The sequence below is a fragment of the Panthera onca genome, chromosome B1 (genome assembly GCF_046562875.1).
Source record: "Panthera onca isolate mPanOnc1 chromosome B1, mPanOnc1 haplotype 2, whole genome shotgun sequence".
Lineage (NCBI taxonomy): Eukaryota > Metazoa > Chordata > Mammalia > Carnivora > Felidae > Panthera > Panthera onca.
Window position 1 is genome coordinate 99,819,854 of NC_138342.1, and position 12,672 is coordinate 99,832,525.

The following is a 12,672-nucleotide window of genomic DNA, read 5'->3' on the forward strand; positions in this document are numbered from 1 at the left end:
AAATGGATTAACAGAATTTGGCATATCCACACCAGGAAAAAAAAAAAATGGGGTGGAGGAGGATGTCCAGAAAAGACATATTAGAGACTGAAAACAGATCAGTGCTAGCCTGGGGCTGGAGGTGACAGCAGGGATTGTCCCTAGTGGGCTCTAAAGGTTTTGGGGGAATTATAGAAATGTTCTAACACTAGATTGCGGTGATAGCTATACAGCTATATAAACTTGCTACAAATCACTTAATTGAACACTTAAGATAGGTGTTATGATAAGTAAATTAAACCTCGAAAACTGTTAAAAATAAAATGGGCATCAGCAAAATGGTTCATTAAATCATAAAAGCATGTGTGTAGAGAGGAAATTGATTAAGAAAAAAAAAGCTAACAAAAAATAACTTCTGTGTTTGTTCCATAACACCTACATGATGGTGTTTTGGTTTTGAGATTTACCTGCATTGTTTTCAGTTCACTATTCTCCCATGGAAATGTTACTTCAATTTAAAGGCATTTTAAACATGCTTGAACCTTCTAAGTATAATTTGAATATTCCCTAGGATTCACCTGCCCAAGGGTAAAATTAAGGCCACATTATCATTAATATAGGAATGTTGCCAGTTGGAGGCTGAATCGTTGGAGAACTTTGATTGTCCCTACCTACATGTCTCTTCCAGTTATTTCTAGACATCAAGGTGATATTTTATAGATATTTAAGAGCCAATCCATTCTTGTTTTACTCTAATTCAACAAAGTTTTATTGAATGACTACTATGTGCAAGACTCTGGGATACAATGATTAACAAAGTATCTCTTCCTCCAGGAACGGCTAACTGTAGCGGTAAACAACACATAAAACTTATTTACTTCCTGAAATCCTTTAAAGAAGGGTCCTAGCCACGTCTAGTGCCTACACTTTAAAAAAGGATGTTTCTTGCTGTTCCATCAGATATCAGTGCCTGCAGTAACAGGATTAATCTTAAGGGGTTACTGTTGATATTCTAAACAGATGTAGGGAGATCTTTCTCCATTTTCTATCAAGCTTCTTCATGTGAGCTATGAAATTGCATTGTTGATGTCTTCAAACTCATAAGGTCAACATCAATCCCTTCACCTGTAGCTCAAGTCACCTGGAAAATAAACATGATCTCCCTTCTGCATTTCTCTTCCTTTCTTTTCCACTCCAGTACACATATGCCATTGCCTATGAACATATGCATACAGATGCCTGGGCTATATGTCACACACACACACACACACACACACACACACACACACACACAGTTTTTTTTTTTTTCCTCAATAAAGCCAAGCATGACAGCCTGCTGCATAAGATGTAACCAATTAGCAGAGATGAAAGAAAAACCTATTTTTATTTTGATTCTTAATTATATTATGTGTGAAGTTCAGTGTGTCTTTTAAAAACAATGTTCTTTCCTAAGGCATATGTATGTTCCAGACATGTATCTAGAGTTAGGTATATTATTAAAAATAATAATAATGGTCTGGATTCTGAATTTTGATCACTTAAATACTTAAAATGAGTCAGAATTCAATTGTAGAAATTGTTAAGGACAAAATGTTTATGAAAAATACTATATCAATAGCAGATTTCCAGAAATTTTGTTGTATTAGAACTTCCCAGCTTTCCAAGTGCCTGAGTGGCTCAGTCGGTTAGGCATCCGACTTTGGCTCAGGTCATGATCTCATGGTCTGTGAATTTGAGCGCCACTTTGGGCTCTGTGCTGACAGCTCAGAGCCTGGAGGCTGCTTCAGATTCTGTCTCCCTCTCTTTCTGCTCTTCCCCTGCTCACATTCTCTCTTTTTCAAAAAAATAAAGTAGAAATATTAAAAAAAGTAGAACTTCCCAGTTTTCAAATGAATGAATGAATGAATGAATGAATAAAAGAACTTTCCAGATTTCATGTACAGATTATTTAAGTAATAGTCTTTATTAATGCTTTTTTTTTCTTGTGCCTCTGAATATGGGACTACTTTATTCAGTTGTCTTACTGATTCAAACAAGAATATAAATAACATGAAGACATACCATGTTGTGTCCTGATCTCACACAATTGTGTCAGTAATGATGAGAAATAGGCTTTGCATAAGTGGGATGTGAATCATCCTTTAGTGTCTCTAATATCCAAACCAGTACAGAGGCAGAAATCTAGGTTTGCAATCTTTTCACAGGGCTATGTTATAAAAACTCTAGATTAGCTACATAAAGAGTACCTTCCAAATCACATCCATACATATACATACACAATCACAGTATAATTTGAAATAAGATTTATTGATGTAAAATTCATATTTAATAAAATCTACCTATTTTAATGTACAGATTGATGAATTTTGACTTATGCGTACATTGTATACACGACCACAATCAACATATAGAACGCTTCCATTAATCCAAAAAGTTTCCTCGTGCTTCTTTGCAGTCAATCCTTTTCGCCTCACTCCTGGTCCACTAGCAACCAATGACCTACTTTCATTTAGCATAGTGCTTTTGAGATTCCTCCCTGTTGTTACATCTATCAGTAATTAGCTCTTTTTTTAATCATTATTATTAACTTTATGGATATAACACAATTTGTTCATCCTTTCATTAATTGATAGGCATAGGGTTGTTTCCATTTGTGGCTACAACAGACATTTGTGTACAGATCTTTGTATGGACATGTTTCATTTCTCATGGGTAAACACCTTAAAATGGGGTTGGTGGGTCATATAGTAATTATATACTAAGATATATAAGAAGCTTTCCAAAGTAGCTGTAATATTTTAATTTCTACCAAAAAGGTATAGCAATTCTAGAGGTTCCACATCTTTGCCAACACTTCATATTAGTCTTTTTAAACTGTTGTTCTAGTGAGCGTGTAGTGGTATTTCATTTGTGATTTTAATTGGAATTTCCTAAATGACTAATTATGTTAAGCAATAATTCCATTTGTTTATTGGTCATTCACATATGTTTTTTTGATGAAGTATCTGTTCCAAACTTTTACCCAATTTTTATTGGTATTATCATCTTTTTTGTTGAGTTGAATTATATATTGTGATACAAGTCCTTTATTATGTTTTACATATGTAGTCCAGTCCTATGTTTTACAAATACCTTTGTCCAATCCATGGTTTCTCATTTAATTTTCTTAAGTTTTTTAGAAAAAAAGTTTTTAGTTTTGATGTGTCCAAAATTATCATTATTCTTCTTTTAGCATTCACCTTAAGAAATATTTGCCTAAAGGGGTGCCTGGGTGGCTCAGTCGGTTGAGCTTCCGACTTCACCTCAGGTCATGATCTCACAGTCTGTGAGTTTGAGCCCCACATCGGGCTCTGTGATGCCGGCTCAGAGCCTGGAGCCTGCTTCGGATTCTGTGTCCCTCTCTCGCTCTGCTCCTCCCACACTCATGCTCTGTCTCTCTCTCTCTCAAGAATAAATAAAACATTAAAAAAAAAAATCTTTGCCTAAATAAAGGTTACAAAGATTTTCTGTGTTTTGTTTTTTTAATGTTTATTTATTTTTAAGAGAGCGTGAGTGAGGGAAGGGCAGAGAGAGAGGGAGACACAGAACCTGAAGCAGCCTCCAGACTCTGAGCTGTCAGCACAGGGCCTGATGCAGGGCTCGAACTCATGAACCGTGAGATCATGACCTGACCTGAATCCGGATGCTTAACCAACTGAACCACCCTGTGTTTTCCCTATGTGTCTTTCCTGTTTACTTTGAGAATTTTTATAGATTTACCTCTTAAGTTTAGGTCTAGGATTGACTTCAAGTTAATTTTTTTATACAGTGTAAGTAAGTGTCAATATTCATATTTCCCATATAGATATCCAATTTTTCCAGATTAATTCATTTAAAACACTGTTCTTTCCCATCAAATTTACTTGGCACCTATTTTTTAAAATCAACTGATTGTAGATGTGTTGGTCTATTTCTGACCTTTATTTTGTTTGAAGCCCTGCATAGGGCTCCACAATGACCATGTAGAGCCTGCTTGGGATTCTCTCTCTCTCCCTCTCTCTGCCCCTCCCATGCTCTCTCTCTCTCAAAATAAATTAACTTTAAAAAAAATAAAAAGTAAAAACATTTTGGTGAACTAAAACATAAGTTTAGTATGTTAACTAATTGGAATTAAAATAAAAACAAAAAATATACTAAAAATAATAAATAAAATATAAATTTAATGTGCTACTATTATTTTGATTACAATTATGCCATGCAAATCCACATTTATAGGTACAGTTACTTTAATACAGAGCTCATACCGAAATAAGAAAGTGCTCTGGAAGAAAATTAAATGGATTATAGCCAGAAAATGCTAAAATTAGTCACTCCATAGCACACCGAAACCCTTTCTTTTCTATTAGTCTGCAATTGTATGGTACAAGTACTATGTAAGTCCATAAATATGGATGAAACCTGACTTGTCATTTCTAAACCCTACACAGGAAAAGAACTGACTTGAAATTTATAAAACTTTTTCCTTCCAGAGGAATAAGGTAGGCTTATTAATTTCTATTAATAGGAGACCTTCTGCTGACAATTTTTCTATTAGGAATCTGGCAAACTCACAAATATGACAGATGGACTCAGAATTTAGAAGTATGCCAAAAGACTTTATGCAAAATGACTTAGTCAAAAAATATACCAGTTTCTCTGGTTATAGATTAAGATCCAAAAATATATTCATGTTTTTGGTCATTATGTCTTATAAATTGCTTGCAAAATACTTTTTTGTGCTTTGTATTTTGAATTTTTTTTAGGTTTGATTCTCATAAAGGCTTCTGGTGTCAGTTATTGGAAGAAGGTAAAACAAAATGCCTTGGAAAAAGCAAAGGAAGAAAATACCCTCCAATGGATCCTGATGTAAGTACAGAGCTTATAAATGCAAACTAAATAAGCAAACAATAAGTAATATGTATTTTTTTATGAAAGTAGTTATAATAAAAATGTAGCCCCTCCAAAAACTAAAAGTGATATTTGTATTTCAATGTATCCAGGTTGCTTGTTTTGATTTTTCCAGTGATATATTACCTGTCATGCAAGAATAAAGGAAAACAACAGAAGTTTCTATTTTGAAGTAGAATAAAGAAGGCAACATCTCATGACAAAAAGTATGAAACATTCACAAAAATTTTAGCACTAAAAATGTTACCTGAAACCAAGACAGGAAATACATCAACTGGAAATTGAAAGTAGGACCAAAAGATTTCTATTTTTTTCCCACTAAGTTACTCTATAGTAGTAAGTGTGGCCTGCATAATATTTCTTTGGTGGTTTTCTTTGGTTGATTTTAAAATTTACCTTTGGAGTACTATGAGAAAAATCCTTACACATTAATAGGAACTAAAGGGCAATTTCTATGATATTTCAAGAATCTAATATAAAATATATCATTTTCATTTATGTCAAAGCTATGTATTATATTTATTAAAACTAAAATGCTTAAAAGACACTGTAGAACATCTTTCGTAGCATTTTATTTTACTCCTATCATACACAGACATACTGAGACATACTATTAGATTTTGTGGTAAAGAAAGAGAAGAAAAGCCAAACTTTTAGGATATCAATACTTCTATACCTCTCAACAAGGTTTCTGTGTAATAAATTCTGGACTGTTTTTAACTCAGACACTTCTAACACCAAATGTGTAGAGTTTCATAGCAAGCAATGATGCAAATTTATGCAATACAAATAGGTATCCTACAATTTAACTCAATTGTGATACTAATTACCCCAAATTAGTGTAGACACCACAGGTAAACGGCCTACTACCATAAGACTGCCCTCCCTTCAGGCTCCAATAGCAAGTAATGGGTTTCCAGGTTACTGACTTGTGTCCAAAGTGGCCACAAATCAAAGGCTGTCATGACCCCTTCCTCAGGTTTTATAATTTGCCATAACCATTCACAGAACCCAGGAAAACACTTTTACTTTCTATTCTTATAAAGCATATAAATGAATAGCCAGATGAAAAAGTGCATAGAACAAGGTCCAGAAGGGTCGTAAGCACAGGAGCTTCTCTCTGTGGAGTTTGGGGTGTGCCACTCTCCCAGCACATGGGTGCCTTTACCAATCCTGACATTCTCAAGTCCTTCATTGAAGGTTTTTATGGAGCTTCCATTTATGGAGGCGCAATTGATTAAATCACTGGCCATTAGTAATTAACTGGATCCACAGTCCCTTTTCCTTATTTGGAGATCAGAGGGGAGTGCTGAGTTCCAACCCTCTAAGCATGTGTTTGGTTCCTCTAGGAACCATCCCCCGCCTGAAGTCACCTCATTAGCATAAACTTAGGTATGGTTGAAAAGGGCTTATTATGAATAACAAAAGATACTCCTCTCACCCCTATTACTCAGGAAATTGCAAGGGTTTTAGGAGCTCTGTGCCAGGAACCAGAGATGGAAACCCAACACATATATTTCTTATATCACAGTATCATGTATATACTAGGTTTATTTGAAGGAGTAGAAGTGGTTGATTTTATGCAAATAGTGACCAGAGGAAAGAGAAGAGTAAGAAGCCTTCACAGAGATCACGGAAGCACAAATGTGTAGAACGGATGAGAGCAGGCAGTACCGTCACCACACTGCTTCTCTTCCTATTACAGAAAAATGTCAGTACCCAACTGTCACCAAAACATCATAGAAGACATTTAATCCAGGTAAATTAAGAAAGCTGTTGGCCTCCTTCTACTTGTACTTGGTTTGTGAAAATACAGTATAGAAAAAGAATAAAAACTGACATTCTAAATTAATACCACTAAAATCTATTCTCTCTCCAAATCAAAAGTATGTAATAGACTCTTTAATAATAGGCAAATAAAATACCTGATCTTAAATGTATTATATGATTCCTTCTTTTTATTATGGTTTTATATTATATAAGTATATATTATAATCTCCTCATGAGTTTGCATGAAATAGTCAGATTATATTGAGATATATTAGCATATCTCTTATCTGTGATTTTACCATCTAAAAAATTCCCCCTTATGAATGAGTGTCAGATAACAACGTATGTGCAATAAGTCTTGTGTACGACAAAGTTCTGTTCTGGTAACTTTTGGCCTGAATATATTAGATTCCAAAATAGAACATATTGTATTTTGCAAATCTCATAACATTTATCTTGCCATAATGAGGGAGCAGAGCAACAAGAGGAAAGAGTTACTTGATTAAGGTGACAGGATTATGGGGACACACATACACACATAATAGGGCACAGGACTAGGGTTATCTACATAGGCAGCACTGACAGAGGCAGCCAGGGTTAAAAATGATGCCCCAAAGGCCAATAAGTTGAAGTGAGTTTGAGATAATCCTCAGTATCAGACATTCAATCCAAACTCCAAAGGGATGGAGAGTAGAAGTGGATCCTAGGAGATTCAGTTCCAGAGTTAGTTAAGATGTTGGACAATCACTTGCTCTGTGGAAAGTTTAGGGAGCAGGCTGGCAGGAACTGGGTAGCCCCAGGCTGCTGTTGTTCCAAGCAGGACTTCAGTCATAAAGAGAAATAGCACAAAGTGAGCCATTAAGAGAGAACATAATGGGGAAGTTCAGAAACTCAAACTCTGCACAAAGACCTAGGGTTCATCCCTAGATTCCAGGTCTGGCTGGCAGCAAAGGAGGCACAGAATGATCAGGTTCCCAGAGGTAGATATCTGGGAAATATAATTTATCTTTACCTTTTTCGTTTTTTTTTTTTTCTTTTTCATTATTTATTTATTTTGACAAAAAGAGAGCATGAGTGGGGGAGGGGCAGAAAGAGAGAAGGAGAGAGAGAGAGAGAGGGAAAGAGAGAATCCCAAGCAGGCTCCACACTGTCAGTGCAGGCTCCATGCAAGGGGCTTGATCTCATGGACCATGAGATCATGACTTGAGCCAAGACCAAGAGTCAGACGCTTAACCAACTGAGCCACTCAAGAGCCTCTAGCTCTACCTTTTTCTTTTGCCTGAATATGCCAGCTGGGCCTGTTGGTGGTTTTAGAGCCAATGACTGAGGAAAAACAAGAGCAGAAATGAGACAGAGTGACACTTAAATCACACAGTGGTTTGGATTCTCCTTTGATCACAGTAATGGTTAGACTATAGCACAAATATTCTATTTAATTCCAATGAGCATGATTCCCATAAAAATTACGCTTACTTTGAAATTACCAATACAAAATGAGGCTTTTTTTCTATAACATTTAAAATGGAGTACCAGATATGACATTTTAAAAGATAGCACAAGGAATTAAATAAAAACTTTTTAAAGGTTCAGCTCAACCAAAAATCTCAGAATAGTACAAAGCCAGGAGGTACAGATACAGCTGCAGAAATCCTCCCTTTTACAACATTCCTAACAACAGGGGCGCCTGGGTGGCTCAGTCTGACTTCAGCTCAGGTCATGATCTCACAGTCTGTGGGTTTGAGCCCATCATCAGGTTCTGTGCTGACAGCTCTGAGCCTGGAGCCTGCTTCGGATTCTGTGTCTCTCTCCCTGCCCCTCCCCCCACTCATGCTCTGTCTCTCTCTCCCTCAAAACTAAACATTAAAAAAAATTAAAATTAAAAAACATTCCTAACAACAGTAATCCAACCTATTTATGAACCCCGTGAAATGCCATATATAGCATAGCCCTTTCCATTTTTGGCAGTTTCAATTACTAAAATATTTTTTCTTTGTTGAAGCAAAATTTGTCCCCCACTAAGTCAGGATAGTTTGCAAGGCATTCTTTTCCTTCCTTGGGTGAAATCATTCAAATATAGTTAGAGGTTTACCTGGTTTACCTACTGCATTTTTTTTTTTTTTTTGACAGAGAGAGAGAATGAACAGGTGAGGGGCAGAGGAAGAAGGACTGAGGGAGAGAGAGATCTTAAGAAGCCTCTCCTCCCTAGCACAGAGTCTGACATGGGGTTTGATCTCATGACCCATGATGGTGAGATCATAACCTGAGCTGAAATTAAGAGTTGGTCACTTAACTGACTGAGCTACCCAGGTTCTCTTACCTACTGCATTTTTAAGCTTACTTTTAAGCTTTATATGCCTTAAAACATCTTTTAAGACAGTATTATGGGAGTGCCTGGGTAGCTCAGTTGGTTAGGTGACCAACTCTTGATTTTGGCTAAAGTCATGATCTCATGGTTCATGAGTTCAAGCCCTGTGACAGGCTCTGTGCTAACAGCACATAGCCTGCTTGGGATTCTTTCCCTCTCTCTCTCTGTCCCTCCCCCACTCTTGCTCTTTCTCTCTCTCTCAAGATAAATAAACATTAAAAAAAAAAAGGATTGTGTACCTTCCAAATCTAAACGCAAATTAATGATGACAAAGGAGTATTTTATATTATGGATGTACCAAACTAACATTCTCCAAAGCTAGGATGATTTTAATAGAGCATAATATTAAACCCAATCAATTGTTACAGCTATTTTTCAAGCAACACAATTGAGTTAACATTTAATTCTGCACAAAGAAATCACATGCTTAATACAAAAGCTCTTTCCCTTGTAAAAACAGTGGATGTATGGGGCATGCTCTCTCTCTCTTAAAAATGAATAAACGTTAAAAAAAAAAGTGTATGTATGTAGAGTGTCTATTTTGAGGAAGAGAGTCACTGTGTTCATGTTGTGCTAAATAAATAGCCCACATTCTTAATATAAATTTCAACCCGGGTATGGTATACTTGATGCAGATTTAAACATCATCAAAATATATGAAGTATGCTTTAATCAACAAAGTGAAATGTACTTTTATGTCCCACCAGAGCAGAGCATTTCTATCAAGCTACTACAGAGATCACAACGTGGAACTCTCAAAGCTACTGCACAGACTGGGGCAGCCTCTGCCATCCTGGCTCAGACAGGAGCTGCAGAAAGTGAGATAGCACTGAGAAAACTCCTTGAGAATCCATCTTCTATGTGACATTCACCTTTCCCAAAGCTTCCAGAAGCTACCAAAAGGCTGTTTAAAAATATACCTCTTCAAATGAGAAAAAAGAACAAAGTTCCTTCCATGTGCTGGCATGTGGATGATTAGGGGGGGAAAAAAAAGAAAAGACAAAATATCTGTTATGAGCCTTGAGGCCTATGGCCTTTCTCTTAATCCATATCTGAGCCTGTGGGATTATTGTAGACTACTGTGCACACATGTGGAAGTCAACTGCAACCGATATAAGTATCAAACACAAATGCAGAATTGTCCATTTCATAGTAATATTTACTGTTTTATATATCAACTAAGATTGTGTCTCTGTAGGTCTTTAGAACACTGTTTGCCTGTATGATGTTTTCTTATTCTTTGATTCTATAAAGTGTCCTACAAAACGAGAAGCAAAAGAAACATCACGATGTAGCATAAAATGCCAAAGGCATAATACCCATGAAAAATGCTTGCCAAGATATAAATCCACTGAATATTTAGAAAGAATTGTAAATGACCATTTGTGCTAGATCAGAGAGTGGAAAGGTTATGTATGAGGTTTATGTGCATCAAAATAAAAAGGTAAGTGCTATAGCAAAACAAAAGTGATTTTTCATACACATACTCTAGTGCATTTATGTAAAAATTAATGACTCCTCTGTCATAATGTAATTGTTATACTGAGATACATTGTAAAGCCATTGAGAGGTGTATGGAAACACACTGAGTATACCAAAACAGTAAATAATAATGCAAAGTGTACTCACTGAATCCTCTAAAAGGGAGAAATTATAGGGGTCTCAAGATATATTATTGACAGTTTAAATCCTCTTTTTGTGAGCTACAAATCTACTCCAATAGTCCTCACTGGTTCTACAGAAATACTTGCACAGAATGTGAGGGATGTGTCATCTACAGAAACATATTGACTTTTAAAAGTGAATAACTTTTTTTAAAATTTTCCCCAGAACAAAATCTATTAAAGGAAAACTAAGCACAGTGTCTCTAGATGATATGTTATTTATTTACTTTTAAATTATAGAAAAACTACATTTTTCCAGAGAGTTTAAAATGAAATTGTGATATAGAGATTTGTAACAAAAAAAAACCCCACTGACATATGATTTATAATCTGATATTTCCCATGATACTTTCAATATAAGGCAGAAAAAATAAGCAGGGCTAAGTCCCATTTTTTAAAGAATATTTGGTGTATTCTCTTGTGGAGGACAATAAAACATAGTTAAATTTATGGATTATCTACTAAATTAAATAGAGGAGGTACAACGATGAGGTAGACACGATTCCTAAAATATATTTACGCTTAAGTTTTAAATGATCATATGACTAATCTTAAAAAAAAAATAATCATACTTATTGACCTCTGCTTATATTTACTTAATTTTTAAATTCACTATACACATAAAAAAAATCAAGTAGTACATAAATTCCCTGCTCTGATTATATAAGCTTTTAAAAATATTATGAAAAGTATGGTCAGAAGAAAAAAAAAAAGATACCCAAGGAAGAGCTACAACCCAAATATTTTCCTTGTCGTTACAATGTGTAAAACTAAACTCTATCAATTATTTGCTAATTAAAAACAAATTTTGAGATCCTTCCACTTACTACAAATTTGTTAAATTACATTATAATTATTAATTAAATATTTTTTAAAAGTTTTATGTACCCAAATGATACACTCATTTTTTAACAAACAAGCTAATAGCCAAAAGAAATGGAGAAAGAACAAGTTTTTAAGGCCCCTACAGTAAAAGAAAATCAGAGTCATTTGGACAAATACGGTAAACTCAGTCTCCATGCTTACTGCTGCCTTTCTCAAAGCAGCACTTGCCCAGCATGGTAGGGAAATGAGTGTAGTCTTTCAACTCCACTAATTTAAGAAAATTGGCTTGAGAGGGGCATGTGTGGTGAGAACAGGCGCCAGCAGTTACATATGGTATCGTGCTTTTATTTTGACAACATTTCTACTTGATAAAAACAGAAAAAGAAAAACTGATACATTTATGTTTTAATGATGAGATGTGCATTTAAATTTCTAAACAAAGCTGCTAATGGCATGATTTTGTCTAGGTAAACTGAGTTAGCTCTACAGCCCACCCTTTAAGATAAATGTTAAAAAAAGCCCTACTGGATGCTTGTATAATGAAAGAAAAAGGAAGAGGTCATACCAAAATTGACTCATTCACAGTACAGGTATTATGCTGTCCATAGAAGCAAACTTTTGAAAGAATTCTTGACCACTCAATGTATCTTGGAGGCAACATCAAATTCTAGAGGACATACATACTTTCTACATTATATACTCTGGCTGATTATTACACTATTCTAAAAGTAACAAATACATACGAGAAAAGAATGAGAGCTAATGTGATTTAAAACTAGCTTTGTATAGAATTCCTTTTTCATTGCTTAAAATTGGAACTTCCTTAGGAAGAAATGAAATGGTTATTTTAATGTTTATAGCTATGATATTCTTGTCATTCACATTGAATGAAAATTACTGGAAACATTTTTTCTCTGAGTTTTTTAAAATAAAAAACCTGGATATAATTCTGATAGTAGCATGGTACCTCATATATACAACAATAAACTGTGATAAGAAAATGAGGAGCTTGGGCCTGATGATTTTAGGTAATAAGTACATATTTGATTGTTTGTGTTTGCCTGGGACAGAGTGGGAAGTGGTTATAAAACACAGGTGCCACCAATATAACTCAAAATGGAAAGATAGATAAGAAACCTCCAA

At 35.1% G+C, this 12,672-nt stretch overlaps 1 protein-coding gene and 1 long non-coding RNA gene across 2 annotated transcripts in view; one reads left to right on the top strand and one right to left on the bottom strand.

Moving 5' to 3' along the window:
- Window positions 1-12,538, top strand: part of LOC132692157 (bifunctional heparan sulfate N-deacetylase/N-sulfotransferase 3) — a 182,651-nt gene extending 170,113 nt beyond the window's left edge. Inside the window, exons 13-14 of the mRNA XM_060654300.3 lie at window positions 4,761-4,863; window positions 9,748-12,538. Coding sequence (XP_060510283.3) covers window positions 4,761-4,863; window positions 9,748-9,867 — 223 coding nt within the window. The 3' untranslated portion in view covers window positions 9,868-12,538. The remainder of the gene's footprint in view (window positions 1-4,760; window positions 4,864-9,747) is intronic.
- The window catches only part of LOC144616145 (uncharacterized), a 251,109-nt gene that overhangs the window by 64,606 nt on the left and 173,831 nt on the right, over window positions 1-12,672 (bottom strand). The window lies entirely within an intron of this gene.